This window comes from Crocodylus porosus, unplaced genomic scaffold (assembly GCF_001723895.1).
Source record: "Crocodylus porosus isolate Cpor-Errol unplaced genomic scaffold, CroPor_comp1, whole genome shotgun sequence".
NCBI classification, from domain to species: Eukaryota; Metazoa; Chordata; order Crocodylia; family Crocodylidae; genus Crocodylus; species Crocodylus porosus.
In genome coordinates, this window is record NW_017728906.1 from 132,279,663 (window position 1) to 132,304,542 (window position 24,880).

Sequence of the window (24,880 nt, forward strand, 5' to 3'; positions counted from 1 at the left end):
ATTTCTGTGAGTGTCAAATTTGACAAGCTTTCTTCTCCTGCCCCTTACTTTTGAGATTACAGGTGAGAAAAGGAAAAAGATCCTCCTAATCTATAATTTTCTTGTCTGAATTCTTCTTGCACTGACATTTTTGTTTTTGTGTGTGTTTTGTTTTCTTTTTTTTAAGGTTATATTCAGTTGGAGGTCGGGATGGAAGTTCCTGTTTGAGTTCAATGGAATATTATGATCCTCACACAAATAAGTGGAATATGTGTGCACCCATGTGCAAGAGAAGAGGAGGTGTAGGTGTTGCCACATGTGATGGCTTTCTCTATGCAATTGGAGGCCATGATGCTCCTGCTTCTAACCACTGTTCCAGACTGCTGGATTATGTAGAAAGGTATCCACTGAGTGTATAATTGTATGTACAATTTTGGAACATGTGATAGCTGCCTGTATCCTAATACAATAAGTTCCTAATTACTGATCATTCTTTCAGAGGAAGTTTTTTTTTTAAGTTAATCAGCTAAATGATGACTGAAAATAACCAGATGTTACTAGCCACATAAAAATAATTATTTAATAGTGTCAGGATAACCTGTTTCCATGATAACTGTCACATAGAAATTAGATTACAGGAAAAAAATGCCTGAGTTTGCTTTGTCACTAAAACTACAAATGAACGCAGGTGCATAAAAGGAAAATAAAGCCTGTTTACTTTTCAGAGAGGAAAATCCAGGTCTAAGTCATAAACATTTTTTCATTGCAAAGACAACAGTAAGAAACTCTGTACTACCATACTGTGTTTAGATGTATAGAACAATTTTTAGAATATAACCAGGCAACTATAAAAAGTTTTAAAGTGATGCATATGCAGTTTACAGGGCTGTAGTTCCTTCACCAGGGCTGCAATTTCTTGAGATATCAATAGGGGTGAATTTCAGTCAATCCAAATCTGCATTTTTGGTGGAAAAGTGGTTGTGGCCAGTATTTTTCCTTTGATCTATGATAAAAAGAGGATGGAAGAAGAAAGTAGAGCATGTAGAGGCTCCCAATAATTCCAGGAAGAGAAGTAGATATGAACATTTGGCCCAAGCATTTACCTTGTCCTAATTAAATAGTAAAGTAGTGAGTGTAAAGCAGATGAAATACTTCTTGCACTTCTAACATCTTTCTTGAAAGGAACTGCTTTGTTTTATAATTTGTGCATTAGAGATTAGTCTGATCAAGATTAACTGTCCATCTCATATGAATTTTACTTATTCCCTTCTTCCTCAACTGAATTTTATCCTTAGAAAAGTCAATGCAAATGTAAATGTGACTTAAGGCAGAATTTACAACTTTATATAAAAATGAACACTTTTTTTTCAGAAGCCAGAATTTATATCAAGGGGGAAGTAAGGGAAAATTCTGGCATTCTGTTTAAATCATATTTCCTGCTAGACTCAGTGAAGGACTTAGACATCTGCAAGGTAGGCATTACAATGCATAAGATCTAAGTATATGATCCCTGGGTGAAATTCCAAACAGCATGCTAGGTGTGTAGGTCCTTTTACAATGAATTGTTGAATTAGAAGTTTCATAATCAGTTCTATATCAGCCAATTGTGTAGCAAATATGAAATACATGAGTGTCTCTGAAATCTATTCCTCTGAGGAACCTAGGTACCTCAAACCACTCAGGACCCTTAGCTTCAGATCCCCCCACAGGACTAGGTATCTCTAAGCATTCTTTCAAAAAACTGAGCTGGATTCACAGTGATCATGTAAACATATCATAATGACTAAGAGAACTTGCTCCAGAAGTAGGAGCCCTGACTTCTAAGTCCCCCTCAGCCTATGGGTTTAAATACACTTTCCAGGAAAGTACCCTACCACCACCTATTGGCTAGACAGGGATGAGGGCATCCTACAAGTTCCTGTTGAAATTTAGTTAGTAGATAGGAAGGAATGCAAGAGTTTGGGGCAAAAACAGACCATGCAAGATTGAATTTAACCCTGTAGGCCATTGAGATGAATAGTCCCTTGGGATGGAGGAAGCCATGAGCTCTGCACCAAATGCTGTATATGCACTTTGCATTGACTATACAATGGTACTAGAAATCTAGAGAACTTTAAAAGCAATTAGGGTGGATCTTAGTAAGTTAGGTGTTTGCAGGAGTGGGATGGTTTACATGACTGGAGTAGGGTCATAGATGGGTGTAGCTTGTTCAGGAAGCATAGATATGGGGAAAAAGGAGGAGATGTCTCCCTGTATATAAGGGCAATATATACATGTTCTGAGGTGTAGTACTAAGTGGAAGGTAGGCCTTTACCTAGAAAAAGTAGGACTGTTGAAAACCTATAGGTAAAGTTCAGAAGGAAGAACAGGGGAGATGTCATGGTAGACATCTACTACAGGCCACCAAACCAGGAGGAAAAGGTGCATGAGGCCTTTGCACAACTGATGTAAGCTTCCAAATCACAGGACTTGGTTTTAATGAAAGGCTTTAATTATCCCTCGTGTACTGTTAAACATCTGAAGCAAATTTGCAGACAGCACCAAATTGGATGGAGTTGCAGATACTCCATGGGGTAGGGTTAAGATCCAGAATGACCTGCATAGACTGGAGAAACATTCTGCAATTAATCAGACGAGATTCAACAAGGACAGATGAAAAGTTCTGCACTTGGGATGTAATGATTGAATGCACAGTGTTATTATCAGAGATCTCGGTTTTCTCTGATAAAAAAAATCCCCAGTTCCCAGTTTTAGGTTTAAAAAACAAACAAACCCCAAATCCACATTTTTCTGTGATGAAAGTGAAACACCACTAATATGTGTGTGTATGTGTGTGTGTGTATGTGTTGTAGTAATAGTAGTAGTAGTGTTTCATTTTAATCATGGAAAAATGTGGATTTTGTGTTTTTTTATATCTGAAAATTGGGGGTCTTTTTTTTTATTAGAAAAAACAAGGATCTGTAGTTATTAAGTTACTGCACAGTTAGCATCTCATGTAGATATACCCAGTGATCACAAAATCTTGATCTCCTTACTTATATGCATAGTCCTAATTAAATTAGTAGGTACAGTAGTAAACTGAAGAAAATTTGGACCCAAATGCATTTAGCCATTGAGAACAGTTTACCTAAGTTGAAAGTAAAGACCGTTAATTGTGCTAACACCAATTATTATGAACTGAAAAGTAGTTAAAAGCAATGCCACTAAACCTGTTGAAATATTTAGTAAAAATGCTTGATAAATTGCCAACTTTTAGATAAAATACATGGGCTCTAGTACAAGCCATGTAATTTGCTTATTAGAAAATATAATGGATAGAAATGCTTAACAGAGATGCATTAGTGCCCTAAACCCTTGTATATAACAGGATAGGCTCAAGTCTTGTTTTGTTGACTTGTACAACACTTTTATGCTCTTCTCAGTTTATGGTGAAAAGAAAAGAGAAGAAACCAGGCTTATTTGAATTATGATACAGTTGATCCAATTTGTAACAGGAAGAATATATAATAATACCTGATTGCAAGGGCTTGAAAGCAATGCTTGAAATCCGTTATTTTCATAGACACTTGTTTTGTCAGAAGTCATAAAATTCATAGGAATAGGGTTGGAAGTTATCTAATCCAGCCCCTTGATCATTCCTGACTAAACCATCCCAGCCAAAGGTCTGTCTAACCTCCTCTTGAAAAAATTCAGTGGTGGTGATACCACAATTTTTCTCCTTATTTTTCTCCCATTCATCCTTATCTCCAAACTTAAATTTCCTCCGCTGACACTTAAGGCCTTTGCTCCTAGCCTTGTCCCTTACAGTCACAGAGTAAAGCTCTGTTTATCCTTTCTCTAATTGCTCTTCAAGTATTTGAAGACTGTTGTTATTTTTATGAAGTATTTCAATAGCACTGGTTAAATAAAGTTAGTTATTGTGCATGTTTCATTCTTGGAAATATACATTCTTTTAAAGATTTCTAATTGTTTTAAAATGTTGTTTAACAAGAGTTTTATTAAAACTCACAGCATTGTCTTAATAACTGTTGAATTAGGGTATAAAATGTTACAATAATGTTTTATAGGATAGGAAAATTCGTGTATAACAAAGACCAAACGATAGTTATTCTGAATGGATTTCTCAAAGACTATATGACTTTTCCTCCAAGTGGATCAGATGCCTCTAGCTGAAAGACATTTTACAACCAGTTTTAGCAAGCTTGCTTTGTATCTTCACCTGCCTGAGGGCAATAAACTTTAATAGACTCTTTGATACAGTACTCTTTCCAATTGCAATGACCAAAGTGAAGAGCTGAAAAAGCAGAAAAACTAAATATAAATGATGCCTCTGTTTTTAATAAACAGGTAGGCAACCAGAGGCTAAATAGAATGCTTACAGCTCAATTCTGTCAACAAATAGTACATAAAAAGAATTTGCTTTTTAATTGCCTAGAAAAATACCTGCATTTTTTTCCATTCTTTGTCCTGCTAAAAAACAGCTGTACATTTCATCTTTGTAATAATTTGATGTGCCCCAGGGTGAGAGGGGATACCATAAAAGTTTCTGAATAGAAAAAGGCAATTTGAAGCCATTAAGGTTAGGTCAAGGAGAGAAAGGCTATCTTGTTCTTGTTCATTTTTTTTCACAGCCCTTATCCAGAGCCATACCTACTTAGATATAAATGCTGTTAAAAATGTCAAATATTCCAGTTGTCAGCTGTGTAAGAATGCAGCCAGCTACCCGGAGTGGCTGCTATACACAGGATGATCAGTCACACAGATGAGGCAAAAGCTGTTTTTTCCATACCCCACTTCTTCCCTATCAGTGCCCAGGGCAGTTGCTTCTGTTGCCCTGCCCTACTCACACCATTGCCCATTGTAACTGGAAAATAGCAACTATTTTACTACAATAATAATAGTAATAATACATACATACATACAGCATGTCCAACATTTCTTCCAGCTATGGAAGATATATGCAAGAAAAGCATAGAAATATAGCCATTTCTTTCTTCTAAAACAACCCAATCTATTGTAAATCTGTTACATGCATATAAATAGGAGACTTAAAATTGGAAGTCATATCCACAGGTTCTATAGGTCAGGTTATAACATCAGAAGATATATCCATGAAATATCTAACTTTATATAACCATGTACAAGTTTTTAAAGGCATAATGTAATTTGACAACCTCCAGCAACTAATAAGGATTTGAATAAAACAGTTATGAGCATGAGTTATGCTAGATGACAGAAAAAGGAAGAAACAACCTCAGTGGCAAGAATTACTAAGAAAGCAAAATGACTTAAATGAAAATGTTGCCTAGATAGTAAGAGTGAAAAAAAAATTCAGAAGCCCCTCAGTGATTTAAGGGGGAAGCCTGAGGGTGCAAGCAGATGTAACAGACAATAGAGTATACTTGAGCATTGTGGTGCTGATTGTGGTCAGTTTACTAAATAAGCGTGGCCTGACACGAGCTCTGAGTATGCTTATGCTCTTTTGTCCCTCAGTTTTTTACTTCACAGTAGGATAGTACTTGTAAGTACGAGTGCTATCCTGCTGTGGAGTAAATTAGTTTACTCCAGCCTAATAGGGTCTCACATGTAGAAGTTGAGACATTACTGGAAAGGTAATTAGTCTACTGTGGTAAGCATCTCATGTAGACTCACCCACTGACAGCTTTGAGTTAAGTACAAAGCAGCAGTCACAGAAACTTTTATTAAAAAATATTACCAGGAGAACCAGGCAAATCATTTATATAGTAACTCAACGAACAGAATACTCACTCAGGTAGAAAGAGACTTCCCTTGACTATTGCTGGTTGGCCAAGAAGTGTCTGGGATCTACAAGGGGGAAAAAAACTTGGGGGAAAAAAAGCCTAATCTTATATCTGAGTTTCCAGCCTGGGACAGGCAGTAGCTGTGGCTCTGGCTTCAGCTCTGGTCCCAACAGGTAACGTGCATTAAAGCCCACACATAGATATGCTTGCATCCATCATGGGATACTAGGTAAATGTGCATTAGCCTATCTTAATATGGATTAACTAAAGAGCATGGTTGTTAGTGATGGTTTAATGCACATTAGAAAATGTACACAAATTTTTAGTGATGCTTTAATATGCATTAAAATAGGCAAATATGCAATAAAGTTAATGTGCAGACATGCCCAGTGATACCAGAAAATAAGCTTCCCTCAAGCCAAGCAACCAATTTATGATGCAGCCATGCTACTTTCAGAAGATAGTCTGAACAGACCTGTGTAGGATATATGAGTATCATCACCTGAGATGGCACATTTACAATGAAACATGGCAAAATTTCTGTAGAATGGTAGAGTTAGGAACTACAAAATGGTACAAAAACCACAATGGCAGACCAGGTTCTTGGGTAGATGTAATATCTTTTATTATACCAACTGAGTATAGTTGGGGAAAATTTCTTTGCAAACTTTCCAGCGCAAGCACCTTCCTTCAGGCATTGAAAGACTCAAGAAGGATGCATGTGCTCAAAAGCTTGCAAAGAACTTTTTTTCCCAACTACTCAGATGGTCCAATAAAAATATCACATCTACCCAAAGAACCTTCTCTGTGTATGTCCTTTGATCAACACAGCTACAACCAACAACCCTACCACACACATTAGTATTCTAGTCTGAGCACAAGGATACTTAAGCCAGCCAATAAGAAGTGCTGAAGAGAGAGATGTGAAGAGTGATAGAGTGGTAGTGCTCACCTTTTATATTGAAGTTATAGCACTCTCTCAGGAGTTGGAGGACTTGGGTGCTAGCTTTTTATTGTCCTGGGTGTATGCTACCATGTTTCTGAATGATAATTACTTGGCTGGTGTGCTTTATGCTGAAATTATTACTACTAATATGTTAAGCACCTTCTGAATTTTCCTGAGGGACAGATTGGATTCCTTAAAGGACTGAGAAGTGGAGACACCTAGCTATTGTGTTCTTTATAGCCTTACACATGAGAAAGGTGTTGAGACACCCATAACAAGCAAAATGGTTACATCTCTAGGAAGATACAGTAGCAAAACTTTAAGCACCTAATTAACTTTATTAATGAGAACTCGAGTGCTTATAGACTCACAGGCATCTAAAGATTTGAACATTTTTTTTAGTGGAGAAGACTTTTGGATTTAAGCACTTAAATTCTTCTTTAATTTCACTTTAAGCACATAGTTCCCTCTGGGATTCTTGCCCTAAAGGATCAGTTGTGATACTGCTTACTCTGATGTTACTGTGGGCATCATCCCATTTATGAAAATGATACTGTCTACAGAGTGAAAAGTAACTGAATAACAGGAGTAGCAGAGATATAATCTAGCCCTGGTAGAACAAGAAACAATCCTGGAGTTCTCAAAGAGGCCGTATAGATTTACTGTAGAAAGTTAAATCTAGTTTTAGGACAAAACATTCCAATACACAGTATAATTAGATAATTTCTTTACATAGGACCAGATTCTATGGTCCTTAGTCTTGTTAAGTAGAATCTTATTCTGTAAATAGCCCAGTTATTTTCAAGAATAAATGACTACTCAACACAAAAGTATCAGAATCTTAGCCACACTAAATCCCTTTTTTTCTTTTTGTGCTGCTGAAAAGATTGTTCCTGTATAAATGCACATGAACAATTCATCCAAGCAAATGAATAGATTTTACATAAAGATAAACAAGATTTAACACCCAGTTTTATGTTAAGCATACTGCTTCATTTGTTCTTGTTCAGATATGATCCAAAAACTGATACCTGGACAATGGTGGCTCCATTGAGTATGCCTCGAGATGCTGTTGGTGTCTGTCTCCTTGGTGATAAATTATATGCAGTGGGTGGATATGATGGCCAGACTTACCTGAACACTATGGAATCATATGACCCTCAAACTAATGAATGGACACAGGTACTTATTAAGTCTGTTAATTCTTCTATAATATATCATAGAAATTATTCACAAAAGCTTTATTTTTTCAATAGCTGACACTGACATAAATGTAAAATTATTCCTAATATTTTATAAGCTGCTATAATAGAAGTTTCCCCAGAAGAGAGAAAAAGGAAAAAATATCACCTAGGATACCAGGAAGAGACAGATAAAGTTGTCACCTTAAAACTCCTGCTGCCATTATAACAATGAGTAGATAGTTTTTGAGTATTTGCCCTGTACCGTCGGAGGGCTAAGTACAAATATTTTTTCCCAACAGGTTTAAAGGGTTAAAAAATTACTTCTCCCCATAAGAATAACTGGCTTTTGACAGTAACCAGAGATTTAGGGCACATAGCATTTGTCTTGATACTTCCAGAGCAGCTTTCATTGTACTAATTCTACCAATTATCCTCGATAGGCCAGGATGCTGTAGCCCAGTTCTTCTGTATCCACTAATCCTGCTTATAAAAAGACGTAACTATAGCTCCCTATGCTGCCTGCTTGGAGAACAGGAAGCATGACAGAACACTAAAGCCACATGGTTTTAAATCAAAACAATCTTTCCCCTCGACAGCTGACCTTTACTTTTTTGGGATAAAATACAGATGTCTTCCAAAGCACAGAGACTATGGAAGCACCCTTTGCATAGCAAACCATTATATGCATTCCCTACTTCATGAAACCTCACCAAAGGAGGCAAGAAGTGAATTTCCTTTGCCATAACCCTTTATGCTGTATGCATATTTCTCCCAGAGGAGAATGCTGCAATATAGTTAGGTGGGGAATTCTTTGATGTACAGAAATCCTGGTTATGAATTACCTTAAATTGCTTTTGAAAGCATGAGAAAGGTTTCATGAAATTCAGTAAAGTATGTTTGCAAGAAGATGTATATATAACTGTGTACTGTGCGTGTTTTTGCCAAAGTGCAGTTGTCTCTAATTTTCTTTATTTCAAAATTTTATAAAGTAAATAAGAAAGAACAACAAATATGATTTATTGGCCTTCACTATAATAAAGTAAACCTTTTTTTCAAAGAAACAAAATTAAACAACATTAACAGTTTTTGTTCTGCTATTTTACCCTATTATTAATACTATTTTTCCTTTGAAAGTCACCAGGTAAAGTGTAAAGAATTGTGTCCTTAATTATTATGGTGGAGATAGACTTTACTATGACCTTGCAGAAGTGACAGAAAATCAGACCTGAATTGCTATAGTGCCTTGATTTGTCACAACAGACTTATTTAAATTCTGAAAACTTTTGCAAGTAACATGGCCCTCATGTCCAGGGACTATGGATTCTTATCCCTGGATTAGCTTTTGTAACCCCATTGCTTCCAAGGCTAGGGACAAACATTCAAAAATCCTAAGCCTGAATTGATTCAATCCTTGCATTTTAGTCTTCCCCGGCTAGACTGAACTGGTTTGTAACCAGACAGACATTCTCTCTGAACTGAGGAAATTCAGGCATATGCCTGCAGTGGCTCAGCCTAGAAGCTAGGGGGTGCTAGAGCAGCCCTCCCTTAGTGCTGAGCTGAGGGGAGTGTGGCCAAGCCCTGGCAGGATGCTTTGATTAGGGAGGTCTGCCTACATGGTCCCAGACTCTTTTCCTGTGGACTGCTCAAGGGGCGGGAGTGTTGCCAGCCCCCAGCTAGTACTCTGAGGCAAGGACGGGGGTGTGCAGTGCATGCATCTGTTGATGACACGGAGCTTTTCAATCTCCCTCCCTGGTACTTTATACTGTCTGCAGCAAACTGACAGGCAAGCAAGCCAGCAGGGAGCTGATAACAGTGCTTATCACACCATCAGCAAAACAATAGTGTCTCTCCATTAATTCAAACTCTTCTTAAACAGCTTACCAGTTGATCTGTTGATTAGCTCCAGAAAGCCCTAAGTGGTCACTGTTCTGTCTGGTTGTCCCAGTGAAATTGGAGAGACACACAGGCAGATCTCAGTATTAGCTGGTATACCACATGCCTAGGGAACATGGGGCTAGAATCTGTACTGTGGGAGATGCAGGGGAGGGAGAGGTGATTCCTGTTTGAGCAGTGAGCAGCAAGCAGGGGGGAGGGCAGAGGGAAGTCAGGCAGAACCTGCTGTGCCTGCTGTATCTGTCAGAGCCCCAGTGAGGGAGCAGAGAGGAGCGGCCAGCCCTGCTGTGGAGCAGAGGGCCCCATCCAGCCCAGAGAGCATGCCAGGATGCTGGGGGAGTCTGTTTTATCTTAAACCAGCAAGAGGTCTGGGACATACATTGCATCAATCAGTCTGACCCAAATCAGTTCAGTCTGATACTACATTCAACCAGGTTTATCTCAAACCAGTTTCAGCCATTCTCAAACTGGTTTATGGGCACTGAACATCTGTTCTGTTACAGATTTAAACAAATTTCTGATCACTCAAACTGGTTTATGTGTAATGTCTGTCCCCAGCCTATAGGTTTACTGCTTATTTGCCTCTCCCAGCATTATTTCACCTCCCGTGTCTCCCTTCCCTCCCTCTCTTGCCTGCTTTTCATATTCACTATCACTGTATTTGATACACTACCCTGCATGTGTTCTTTCACATCAACATCTGATTAAGAGAGCTTGGGCTCATGAAAGGTTATGCTATGCATCTTTGATTTATAAATCTACCCTGCCTCATGCCTGATTTCAGACTGTGGCTAACTACTACCCTTGGCTAGGCACGGGCATTCAAAAAACCTGAAGCAGAATCAATTTAAGTCCCACAGTTTTCTGTAATTGTTGTAATTTACATCAGTAGCAAGAGAACACATATTTCCCCTTGGCAGATCTTAGACTGGGTTCCACCATTTTTAAACAAGTCTGTGTGTACCAAACTTCTGTTCTGTTATGGGTGTAGACCAGTTTTGTGTGTTAAACTTCTGTTCTGTTACTGGTATAAACTGTTTTCCTATCACTTATACTGGTAAAAGTGTACCTGGCCCTTATGTCCAGATCACATACACTAATACAGGCCTCAGTAACAACTGTAGAATAAATTTATGCCCTGGCTGCAAGCCACAGGGAGTTTCTTGTGACTATGTATTTTATATATGGTTTATAAATCTTACTAATCTACCTGGTCTACAGAAAGGATAGGCTTTATTACAGTAAGCAAGTGATATTCAGTGGAATTCACTTTGTCAGAGAGAGGGAAATTTAAGGCTCCAAGAGTCTTATTTAGTTTTCTTTTCACAAAGCCTGTTTATTCAGAAGCAAATGAGATTTTCTCCTCTTATCAGCACTTTAGCTCCCTAATCTTCTGGGGTTTGAGTCTCATCCTAGAGCTATTTTCCTAGTAGCCAGGGAAAAATTGCAATAGTTATGAACTTCACACAGTCTTAAGTAGACTAAGTAAAATGCATTATATGCGTAAGAATACCCTTCATTACCCACTCATAAAAAACACCTACAGTTCTGAAAGGATGAAATTATGATAGTTTGGCTGGGTACAGCAGTAGCATTATGGAAAATAATTTTAAAGGTGTGCTACACCTATGCTACACTATACTTTGTGACTTGCATATTACCTTATGGGTGTTACACAGGCTTTTAACATTAATTTATATTATGGTGCCAGAGTATATAAAATGTCAATAAAAACAAATCAGGATTTCTTTTTCACTGCTTCCTTGTTCTGCCCTGCCTCCATCGTCACCTTTACTTTTTCATGTTTAATTTTCTATATCACAGTGAGAATACTGTCATGTCTTTCCTCATTACTAATTTCCCATAGAACATTGGTGCCAGAGGCTGGCCTAATTCATTTTCAGGAAGAGACATAGCCTGTAAGTTGAAGTACTATAAAATGACTCTAACAATCTGAAGTTAGATCTAGGCTTTGCCATCTTCTGTGTGATCTTGAGCAAATTTATTCTCAGTGTATTTCAGTTCCTCATGTGCAGGGATCCTGGTTTTCTCTGTTTATAAAAAATCCCCAATTTTTGGATAAAAAAAGGTAACCCAAAATTCACATATTTCCATGAGTAAAATGAAACACCACTAATGTATCTATACTAATGGTGTTTCATTTTAATCATGGAAATATGTGAATTTGGGGTTACCTTTTTTTATCCAAAAATTGGGGATTTTTTATAAACAGAGAAAACCAGGATCCCTGCTCATCTGTAAACAGAGATAACAATTTTCTTTCTTCCAGCCAACCTTTGTCCTACCTGTTAGATGAAAGGCTGATCCTTGTACTTTTACTTAATTTGAATATTAACTTATTCTGTCAGGAAATGCTCATGATGTAAGTTACACACTCAATAAAGTTTGCTGGGAGAATAGGGCTCTGATATTTGATCTCTCAGACATTATACAAAAATCCTGCCACAGCATTTAAATCATTGAGACAAAAGAGTGCTATGAAAATTTATCACAGTTCTTTGATTTAGGTCAGTTTGCAGTTTTCTGGAGTTGGTAGTGTTTGGGTGGCCTTGTGCTCACTATTGGTCTTGGTGTTCAGGCTGCTGAGGTCTATGTGCTCCAGGAGGCCAGTGCTAGCGAGCAGCCTTCTGGGCTATGTCCACATGTGTGTGGACACTTGGTTCCCCAGGGACAACTAGCAATGGCACACTTTGTACTGCCACTAGTTGTCCCCAGAGAATGCCTGTGCCACATGCTCTCTGGCATGTTGCAAATTATCCCAGGTGGAACGAGGAGGCTGGGGCCAGCACTGGGAGTCCTAGCGGGGAGTCCTAGGGTCCTAGCAGCTTTATCTGGAGTTCTAGGAGCCTCTTGGGGCTGCAGCAGTGGCAATCCTGCCATGCAGAGCCTGGCCAGCAGCTGGAGCATGGCTCTGGCCAGACCAGCCCAGCCCTGGTTTTGAGTTGGTTTGCTGCCCCTGTGTGCATTGCTCCACCTTTTTTTCCATGGGATTTTTGACCCCTGTATATCCCAGGGTCATAAAAAACCCTTGCACTGCTCCCTTGCAGTGTGGAGAGCAAACAAATGTGCAGTATATGGCATCGCAGATGTGAATAGGCGTCACATACCGCATGGCCATGCTTGTCTGGGTGCAGCCCTAGAGTGCAACACAGAATTATGCAAAATTCATATTTAGTGGTGAAAGCTCAGAGATGTTTATTGTGACTTAGGCTGTACATTAGCTGGTCTGTTTAGCAGTTAGCCCAATTCAGTAAAACTTCTGGGACAGGGTAGCAGCTCCTTGCATTAATTACACCCCCTACATCGGTAAAAAGAAACACATAATGTGGCACTCCTATTTGTGCCACTAATACCCAAATGTTCATGCCAATGTTTATCTATCCTTCTGTCCAGATACCCATTTGTTTCTTCGCCAAGGTCATACACCTGATACCTTCAGTTCTTCTCTTATTTCTGCACCTGCCCTCATTAATTTTACTTTGCTTCTGCTACTCCCTTCTCATGCCAATGTTTATGCTCATTAATGAATTTTTACTTTATACATTTGTTTCTCATGTCATCCAGATGTCAACAAAGCCTGATCTTCCCAAACTCATTTTTGGTGCCTTAGTGTAATTATGGCTTAACATAACTATTGCTTAGCATAACTTGAAGTCCCATAATCTGGGCAATGGAAACTGATAAAAAATAACCATTTTCTAACAGATACCATATAAGAAATAACTGTAATTATTTCCTACTATAACTATAAAGGGAAGATAATATTGTGCATACTATTTGTCATAGCTGTTACATAAGCATGTTAATGTTGAATGATTTAACATGTTAATGTTGAATGTCAAAATGATTTAAAACAGATCCCATAACTTTCATACATTATTTTATATAGTAGACAAACTGAAAGTGAGTTTTTACAAAAATGGCTAGGAACTACAACTAGCACCTTTAACCCAAGATACAGAGTTGTTTTTGTTTGTTTCTTTTAATTATTTGTATTACAGTATAATGTGTACCTTGCAACTGAAATCCCATTGTATTATTTGTTAAACAAAAGATGGTTTCTGGCCCAAACTGCTCCCAAGTAACTAGATAGAAATGATTTGACCAATACTAGATACATGGAAAATACAAGGTAGAGTCAGGAATCAAATTTGTGTGTCTTGAAGCACAGTTTAGTCTCTTAATCATAAGACCATCTTTCCTTCCTCTCTCCTGGTTTTTTTAATCTAGAATTGTATGATAAAACCCAATAGTTAGATAGTAGAATTAAGTTATTAATGAAGCTGTATGGTCCTTTGAAGTTTAGTTCCTGCTAATTTATGTCTTCCGGAAAGAATTGTAACATGACATGATACTTCTGCCATTTCTTGACTGAATTCTTCCTATTTCTTTTGCTTATTTTCTCTGCAGATGGCTTCCCTAAATATTGGAAGAGCAGGTGCCTGTGTTGTAGTCATCAAGCAACCGTGACTTTTGTCAGCACTGCTTAGGATTTAATTGACTGTGAAATGCTTATTTTACTATCAGACAACAAGAATGATAACTTCATGAGAACAAGGATTTACATAGTCAATAATCTGTTAATCACAAACTTGAAGAAGTTTGAAAACAGGGAAGATTAAGGATTTATGCCCTATCCAATCATTAGAAGACGTTCAGTCAATGAACAAGAAAAAACAGTTTGTAGTAGGAGCAAATGTAGTGGTAAGTCCAGACACTGTTCTCAAGAGTGTGAATTATAAAGCTGGATAATCAAAAGCATCAAGGGCCAGCTCTTCATAAGGAGCAGAAGGGAGTAAGAGAACAGTTTTCATGGCACCAAGAATTTTAACTACAGAACCATCACAGCACATTCAGTCACTTTTTAAAACCTTTGTATTAAAAGGAACAGTAGATGTGATGTTTTTCTGTCAAGGTATTATGTTCAGATCGGTTATGGGTTTCAAATTTAGATATGTGATTATACAAGGCAAGGACATTAATACTTGCTAAAGAAAAGAAGAACAGTTGAAAGGTTAGTTCTCTTCCTCATCCATAGTGATTAAGTTGCTTCTCTGCAGTCTGAGGAGAAGCAACAGAAAAATTAAACCAACATGACGATTGTTTCAGTAATTGGGGACTGTCACTCCTTGTCTGTGATGCATCATGTTGCACTGATGTTATATCCTGAACGTTTGAGCAAAGTCTACACAAAGAGAACAACATACTTTTAGCCCTGCCTGGGTTTCATTGCAAAAATGGAAGTCAGTTTGAATGAATTTATCAATCCATAAATCTGTCTTATCTTGTATAAAACTGAAGCATGTTTGCTCTGGTCATATTATATTTTATGCATCTTCTGCATGTGGAAGCCCATGAAAAGCTGAAAGGCAGCTATTTTTGCTTCATTCCATTATATAATAAATTAAATATGACCAGGGTAAGGAATTATCTTTTTGGCCCAGTTTGATGCAGATGGACAAAAGGAATAGAAATCTCATGACATTTCCTTCTTCAAATTCCTACACAAAACCTGGTCCTTATTCCAGTTACACTTAATTTCCATTTTATTACTGAAAGTTATTGAAAGTACACGACAAGTGAGAAATGTATGCAAGTGGAGTAAAACAACATTTCACCATCTTGATATAATAAATCCCATATAATAAATATACTAGAGCTTTGCGTGCTTTTGTTTAGGGCAAATCAAATACAGCAGTAAAACTACATCAAGCCTTTGACTCAGCAATGAAGTTGGTATCCGTATTTTCTAGTTAGTCATATGAATTGGTTTAAAAACTAAACCACCTAATGGAATGTGAGAATCCAGGGGATTACAGTACTCAAAACAGCATAGAAACTGGTGGGGATGAGCCTATTTGGCAAAGAACAATCTTTTTTGTTTCTGAATCAATGTAGGTTTTCTAGGAAAAAAAGATTGTGTTTCAAATACAGGAGTCACGTCATTCGTAACAGTTCAGAATAATTCTGAACTGGCTTGGGATAGCTACAGCTGAGGAACTTTTCATTTCTTTTAAAGCCACTTACATTGCCAGTATGTATAGTACATTATGCTCAATGATAGTTGAAAATTTGTCTCTTTAGCAGCAAGGAGCTGCACCAGTTATGTTACCCTGCCATTAAGTGCCAAAACCCACCCAAAAGATACCAATTTCCTGTCATGAGCAAACTTTCATAGCAAGTCACTGGTGCTGGTTTAATCTTTTATGCTCTTCTTTGCAAGTCAAAAGACAGTTGCAAAAGCAGTTCTTGAGTTAGGATTAGCTTCTCTTGCAGACAGATCCAAGAAATCTTTAAGGTAGTGAAACAAAAAGAATCCTACAAAATAAATTTTGACAGAAACAAAGCTTCTTGGTTTTTTGCAGTTGATCTACCAAAAAAAAATCCCAAAGTTTTTACTAAAAAAAATAACCCCAAAACCACATTTTTCCATGATTAAAATGAAACACCACTATATATCATTGATATATGAAATATGTTTCATTATATATGTATCAGTGGTGTTTCATTTTCATTATGGAAAAATGTGGATTTGAGGTTGTTTTTTATGCCAGAAAATTTGGAATTGTTTTATTAAAGAAAACCAGGATCCCTAGTGATGTGTAACCTTTGTGCTTACCTTTAACATAGGGTATACATTTAACCCAGAATAACTGGAGCTCCTTTCTATTTCAGTTTTATTTAGGTAGGTCAATTATCTTTGGATAACTTGTACAAATAATAAATCTATCTGAAATTAGAGGGTGGAAAACGTGAACAACTGAAGTAATTACAGTGTTTATTATGCAGATACTGCTTTAAAAAGGTTCCTCATTTTTGCTAACACTATGTATAATGCTGTTAAAGGAAATAATATTTCCTATGTTCAAACTGGTTCACAGTCCACCTAAACAGTCCTTTCAAAGCCAAGTTCCAAAATAACTAAATAAAATAAAATTCATTAAACACTAAACATTATTGAGAAAAATTGTTTCAATTCAGAATCCACAATGTCTGTCAAGTGCTTTGTAGCCAGCATAGAACTGAAATATGAATAGTACCTCTGCATCTAACCTCCAATAAAAGAAATTCCATACATTTAAACCAAACTGTTGAGGTAACTCTCTCGTGATCACTTTTATCCATGATTTCCTTATTCCTTTTGATAATTTCTCTCCTTTTAACACATTGGTTAACTATTCTGTAACCCGATACTAAACACACCATACAGTTCCCTTTCAACAGTGGTAAAACACTGTGATTATTTATCTTCTTTTTATTTCTACTTGTATACCTCTATATCCAATCTAGATAAAAGGCCAAGATTGAACTTCAGTTTCTGTATGCAGATAGATCTCAGAGATTTCAAAGATGTTGCTTGTATATATTTGAGAGAAAAGGCAGTAGGTGGGATTTTCAAAAGTGTTCAGCGATGGCTTTTTGCTTTCATGACGTCAATGGGAGTTTTAGCTTTAAAAGGAACCGCTCTGAGTCAAATGGAATGCTACTGAAAATCTTATCACCAAGAGCTGTAATCCATAAATCTCCAAAGTAATAGCAATCCAGGGACACACTGGATTGGACTGGAATCATTTATGATAGTCTGTGTTGTGCCAGAGAGTTTCAGAGACCAGATCCTCCCTCCATCATGCATATTAAATAGTACCTTTCTTCCCAAGTTAGTCTTCTTGGTATCATTACGGACTGAAGAGGCTTGGCAGAATCTGGCCAAGAACACCCGTACATTAAGTCAAAAAAAATGAATTATTATCTGCCTACTTGGAAAAACTGTTATTTGTAAAATGAAATAAGTAGTCATGAAAAGGTATTTTATAATTGATTTCCATTCTCTCTCTCTTTCTCTTCTGCCCGCTAACTCATAACAATTCATTTTACTAACAAACATTTACCATATTGCCAATAAAGTAAATTTTACTGGGACTTTCTTATTTGTAATACCATTTTCCTGTCTTGGAGTTTCAGTCAGCTGCCCATCACCACATCCACAGAGCCAGTCACATCATAGAAGGCAACCCGGTTGGTCAGGCATGATTTGCCAGGGACTGAGGTGAGGCTGACTAGTCTGTAGTTTCCTGGTTCCTCCTTTTTCCCTTTATTAAATATTGGTCCTATTTTTGGGCTTTTCCAATCATCTGGGATCTCTTCTGATTGCCATGAGTTTTCAAAGATGATGGTCAACAGCTCTGCAATCACATCAGTCAACTTCCTCAGCAACCTCAGGAGCATCCCTTCTGGCCCCATGCACTTACATACATCTAACTTTTCTAGGTAGTCACAAATGTGTTCTTTTACAACTGAGGGCTGCTCACTTCCTCCCCAGACTATGCTGTCTGGTGCAATAGTCTGGGAGCTGACCTTGCCTGTGAAGACTGAAGCAAAAAAAGGCATTGAGCACTTCAACCTTTTCTGCATCCTCTGTCCCAGTGCTGCTTTCCCCATTCAGTAAGGGACCCACACTTTACCTGATTCTCTCTTGCTATTAACATGCTTGTAGAAACCCTTCTTGTTACCCTTCACATCCCATGCTAGTTGCAACTTCATTTGTGCTTTGACCTTCCAGACTTTATCTCTGCATGCCTGAGCAATGCTCTTATCGTCTTTCCTAGTTATTTGTCCAAGTTTCCATGTCTTATAATCTTCCTTTTTGTGATTTAGTTTACTAAAGAGTTCCTGGCTAAGCCATGCTGGCCTTCTGCCATATTAGTAGTCTTCCTGTGAATCAGGATGGTTTGTTCCTGCATTTTCACTAAGGCTTCTTTCAAATACAGCCAGCTCTCCTGGACTCCTCCACCCCACAGACTGGCTTCCCAAGGGATCCTGCCTCTGAGTTCCCTGAGCATGTTAAAGTCTGCTTTTCTGAAGTCCAGGGCCCTTACTCTGCTGCTCTCCATCCTTTCTTTCCTCAGGATCCTGAACTCAATCATCTTGCTTCCAAAGTTGTCATTCACTACTACATTTCCCACAAATTCTTCCATTTGTGAGCGGCAGTTCTAGAAGAGCATGGCCACTAGTTGGCCGCTCCAGCACTTGCACCAGGAAGTTGTTCTGAAAGCTCTCCAAAAGCTTCCTGGATTGCCTGTGCACTGTTGTATCATCCTCCCAGTAGATGTCAGGGTGACTGAAGTCTCCCAGGAGAACAAGAGCCTGTGACTGGGAAACTTCTGCTAGCTGTTTGAAGAAAATCTCACCCCCACTTCCTCTTGGTCTGGTAGTCTATCGCAGCATCATGCTTGTTGCTCTCCCCTCTGACCCGAGACTTAACTAATTGAGCTTTCTGGAACATGGTATTTACTCTGCTCCTGCCAGCCTCTACAACTTGTGCCTCAGCATCCCTGTGCTTCAAGATGGCAGCAGGGGTGCTTTATCTGAAGCTCATTCAACAAGCTTTAGATAAAGCACCCCCGCCATACCCACACCGTATTGAAATGTGGGAATGTTGAGACATAAGATGTTCCAGGTGCTTTAATTAGAGCACTTTAATTAGGGCTTTAATTAAAGCACTTTAATTAAAGCACCTACCCCCCCACACACACGCTCCTGGATCACATGTAAAAATGGCCCCAAGTTTCAATTTGTGCCTGTATAAAGTGCCACTGATTTTAGTGATCTGAGCCAGCACAAGACTCTCTGAACAAAAATCCCATTGTCAGCTAAGGTCTGTAATTTTTTCTTCACTATTCACTAGGTTACTATGGCTCCACCAAATGCACTGTAGCTTATATTTGGCCCTGTTTATTTTAAAACTGCAACTAGATGTTGTTCTATCAATTACATGTATAGAGATTTACAGGAAACACTAGGCCTAAATTCTACCATGCCTATAAGGTGCAAGTATCTCTAAAGGTAGAAATAAGGTGACTGTATGCCCCAGTATATATCCCTGAATGTTCCTCTTTCACTCTATTCAGAATTGGTGAAACCACAGCTGGAGTACTGAGTCCAGTACTGCGCACTGCATGTCAATAAGGATGTAGTAAAGCTGGAGAGAGGCCAGACTAGAGTCACCTGTATGATAAGAGACTTGCACTGCAAGCCATATGAGAAAATGCTGAGGGACCTGGGACATCTTCTGAGGTCCCTTCCAGCCTCACAGTTTATGAATTTATGAATTTGTCTGGGGCAGTCCCAGATTTCATCAGCTGGAATCGAGAATGGATGTGTAGTTGCATGGTGCGTCAGCCATGAAGCCAGGCAGAAACCACTGCTGCTGTGTAGAAGCAACGATGTGACGCAGTGGGTGGTGTGGTGCCTGCTCCCATCTTCCCGCCTTGCTCCCACACAGCAGTAGTGGTGCCTGATTACCTGCCTGCCTGGCACACTATGCTTCCTCATTTAACTATGCTTCCCCACTGGACTCCGGCCTAAGACTTTTGACCAACCATCCAGGATCGATGTGTAGAAACAGGAATTGTCCCAGACAAATGAGGATGTGCGGTCACTCTAGGTAGAAACATATACTACCTTTGCACCACCTTAAAAATGCTTATGGCAAAAAAAAGCCCAGGCAAACAGATGTGCATGCCCATTGTCACAGCACATACGCTAAAAATTGTGTCTGCAACAATTTGTGCCACTTTTTTACAGTGGATGTCTGTTTGGTTTTGGGGGTGGAAAAGCACGAACAGCACAGAGCTGCCCATACTCTCCAGCCATGGTGGTCAGGTGTTCCTGAGGCTTCAGGTGCCCAATTCTGTGCATACTGGAATTGGGCCTCTGAAGTCCCGGGAGTACCCACCCAGATTCCCCTGTTCCTACATGTATCTTGGGAATCAGCCAGCATGGGATTCCCTAGGTGCCCATATCACACTGCTGCACCACAATTCAGGGCATGCCTTTACAAATGGGGTAACCTTGGGTTTTACTGCTTGCAGATGAATGCCCGGGAAATCTGGCAGGAGATTTTTTAAGTGGTGTGTATTGTGCTGGTACACTCTAAATTGGATTGCAACTCTGCAAACAAGGAAACCCCAAGGAATCCCCATAAACCTCCTGGGGAATCCCTTTGGGGTTTCCGCATTTGCAGAGATGGACTGCAAGTGCTGTTCTGCAGGATTGGGCCTCTGATGCTTCTGAAAGCAGCAGGCGTCTGACATCTTAGTACAACTGGTCCATTTCATTTGGCAATGCCTGCTTGTAACCTAAGTGTTCCTTTGGCATTTTTAGGCCTCTGTGTCATTAAACTTTTATTTCTACTATTCTTCCCCTCAAAACATCCTCCATTCCTTTTACGTACCTAAATTCCATAGGCTCCTGGTGAGATACCTTGTCTTAAACTCAAAATTCTCTCCACAGTCCCCTATACCTGTCCTTCTGAGCATATTCAGAATGTACCCAAGATGGCTACCCAGGCATCATATTCAGCTTACAATTCTTTCTGATTCTACTGCATCTGGAAAAAAATGTCTAAATTGTGCACAGGTTCCTAACTAGCCAAATTGGAAAGGAGCAGCTACTACAACTGTTTGAAATTAAGAACATACTGGTGGCGCAACTCCTGACTCCATTTTTGCCCAAATGTTTAAGATATTTGTCCTGGGCTTTTTATCTGACCCCCTGACTCTCTCATTCTGGGATGTTCAGTGGTTCAAAAGAGGGTCATCATCTCTATGTAGTCCCTAGCCTGATGTTTAGGGAACTGACCTGGGAGATGGAAGATGTGGGTTCATGTTCCTTCAGAATAATGGAAGTTCTAAAACCTGAGTCTATCACTTCCATAGCAAGTGGTGTTAAACTCTAAGTTAAAAGGTGGATGGGTTACCTTTCTCTTCCTCCATCTGTGTGTTGGTTAGGTCTTCTGATGCAATGGTAAGTGCAATATCCAAGTGCAAGGGATTCCAAATGAGTACATTCCCGCTTAGTGACTTAGAGCAGGGAGCATTGTGATATGATCTATAGGTCTTCCTATTCATATAAAAAAACAGAGAGATTTGTACAGAGAAGGGCAGAATAAGGTAATCCTCTGGATTAGATCACACTAGATTTCTCACTGAGATACCAGAAGACCTAAATGTTTTAGGGTATATCTACACCACAATGATTGGATACTCAGTTGCAGTGCTTAAAAAAAATAAGCCTCACCAACCTGGTCCTTCTCCATGCATGTCAACCCCAAAATGAGGCAGTTGAGAATATCTGGGGCACCTCTGACACTGAGTGCAAGACCTTGTTTTGTGGTATGCTCAGAAGTAATGACCTGGAGCACACCTTCAACATTCCCTGGATCTCATTTCTGATCCAAGTGGAGCAGAGGCAAATGGTGGGACTTATTGCCTCAGCAGTGGATCCTGCCACCGCAGGTATAGACATACCTTAAAGATGTAAAAGGATTGGTCTTCCAATTTTGGAATTTGTCATTGAATTCTAAAGCAAGTAGCAAGTCAGAGGAGCTTTAGGACTTGCTGTGTCCCTAGTAGCTTCTCTGAAGCACATCAGAGACCAAGAATGGAATGAATGGAAGAATGAACCTGAAGCAGCCTCACTAAAGTGTTTCTGGTTTTAGATTGTACCGGGTGTCGGCAGGGCCTGCTCATCCCTGTCTTCGTTAGGTCCACCTGCTGCTTCAGTGTAATGACCCCTTTAGAGGCTTAATAGTCATGTGTACCTTTATTTTAGAAGTTGTACAACTCTATCCACATTTTGCAGCACAAATTGTTTCTTGCATAATACTACAGAATACCAATAACTAATTCTTTACTTTTCTATTTTTCAAGAAGGAACTGAAATTGACATAAAAGAACCACACATTCAGCTCTACAAAAGCAGACATTTTTCAGAAGTGAACATACACTTTAAATAACTTCAAAGTTATCACTTTAAAAAACTTCTTCCCATGTCGCTGTAACCTTAAACACATAATGCAGTGCAATTTATGTGTAATCATTCTGTGCCATTGCTACTACGTATAACATATTTATAAAGGCATTTTACAGATTTGTAAGTACAAGCTCGAACTTACAAATTTCTGTGTCTAAGTGTTACTGTACTTTTTCATGATTACACATTTGAATCTCTGAAGTTTGTATATATTACTGTGACCAACTCCTAGCCTGTAAGCACGTATGGTGTCAAAATTACATGCACATTCTTAAGTATGAATGTACTTACACCTTTGCAAATATTAACTTAAATATTTACTAATTACATCTTTTTATATAATATGCACAAATGAAACAATAAAATTAAACAACATTTTCAGCAATCTTACTTAGCCTCCTACAGCTTTAGTGAAGGTTTGTTTCAGTGTTCATTCTTAATTAAATGAATTATAACATATACATTATTCATCCCAATATGATAGTAACATACAAGGTCAGGGATAATGCAATGTACTTTAATATATGTCTATATAAAATATAATAGAGATAGATACAGAAATGAAATATAATGTATACATTAAGAAAATGGACTTTCATTTTTTCTAAAACTGCCTTCACTGAAATTATTATTATTATTTTTTAGTCATAACAGCTATATCTGGGAGGAATAACTTTACAATCAGTTTCCTGGCTCATAGATGTGTGGACTATTCACAGGCAGTGATATCTTCACCACTGTTATTTCCTGTAGCATAAAAATCCATGTTAAATAGACTCTTGACATTGTATTTTGACTGTAAAAGGAGGAAGGTAGTTATTTATCTCATAACCTTACTTAAAATCTCAATGTTGAAATACAGCAACTCAATCCATGCTTTTGATTAGTATTTAGTTGTTACTTTAAACATTGACAGTGTTGAATTGTGAACAGATTTTACAACCCATAAACCAGTTGGATACACCTAAAGTATTAAATTGCAATGGCCAAAGTATACATACATACACACATACATACATATATATATCTATATAATTTCAGAATTAATTCTGCTGAAAAATAATCAGTCCAAATTAAGGGAAAATGCAACCTCTCCCCCTGCAAAAAAACCCCAAACCAAAAGCAACCCCCCCCACACAGACAAAATAATTACTCTTCAGCCTTATTCTAAGTCTTTAATATAAAGGCGGGCATATTGTCATAACCTAAAATTCCACAACAAATCACTATACTTATGGTGTATTTCAACACCATATTCCTTTGCTGTGCACAAGCTGCTGGGTCCCCACTGCAGTAAGTCCACCCATCCACCAATCTCTGTCCATGGGAGACTGAACTAATAACACTGACTTTGGCACAGAACACAGCCGCCAGGATCATGTTCATTCAAAAATGCAGAGGGAGGAGGAGGCAGTTAAGAGTGCCCATTCAGGGTGTGGGAGAAGAAAAGGAAGCAGAAGGGAAAATGACTCCCTGTCCAAGAAACTAAGCACTGTGCACTTTGGCAGTTACTCAGTGAAGATAGTTTGGAAATTAGGTAGTAGTGATGGTTTGATTGAGGAGATCAGAGGGGACTAGATGTGCACCCCAATGTTTGGTACTGCCTAAGAGTAGTTCTAGGGTTTACACTCAAGTTTGCTATAAGGCATCTGGGGCTGCTTCTGGGCTGTCTGTGGGCATGTCTACACATGAAATTAATACAACACAGACTCTGGCACAGATTATGTCAGAGCTTATTGCTCCTGCGTGCCACATTTGAATGTGCACCTAGGACTGTAGCATAATGAGGCAGGCCAAAACACCCTCGGCTAGCAGGAGATCTGCAGGTTCAGTCTGCCAGCCTGAGGCTACTCTGACCAGGATCCAAATGCTGCAGAGGGGCTGACTGGGGCATGAGGGTGCTCCAGCGTGGGGCTAGCCTTCACTGAAGCACCCTTGTGCCCCAGCCAGCCCCATCAACATCTACATATGCATTGTGGCACACTGAATAATGCTGCCACAAGGTATTGTGCAACACAACCTGCAACGGTATTTATTAGTTTACTGCAACCTAAAAGGGTAGACACAGAGACTTCACTATGGAGCTAATTAGGCAACCACAGTAAATGTCTTATGTAGACATGCCCTGTGTTGCCTACTTTCTGGTCTCTGGTGTACTGGAACAAGATTATCTGAGCAGGGCTTATTTTCTTGGTGCCAGTCCTGCAGTGCTCATACAGACATGATGCTAGTAGCTAGAATCCACAGCTAAGAGTGGGGAGAGGTGGGCTTCAGTTTCCATT

At 38.8% G+C, this 24,880-nt stretch overlaps 1 protein-coding gene across 1 annotated transcript in view; it reads left to right on the forward strand.

Annotated features, from left to right (window-relative positions):
- KLHL1 (kelch like family member 1) overlaps positions 1 to 16,159 on the forward strand; it is a 474,742-nt gene extending 458,583 nt beyond the window's left edge. Inside the window, exons 9-11 of the mRNA XM_019529810.1 lie at positions 167 to 379; positions 7,698 to 7,869; positions 14,196 to 16,159. Of these exons, the coding sequence (XP_019385355.1) occupies positions 167 to 379; positions 7,698 to 7,869; positions 14,196 to 14,255 (445 nt within the window). The 3' untranslated portion in view covers positions 14,256 to 16,159. The remainder of the gene's footprint in view (positions 1 to 166; positions 380 to 7,697; positions 7,870 to 14,195) is intronic.
- The last annotated feature ends 8,721 nt before the right edge of the window (positions 16,160 to 24,880 follow it).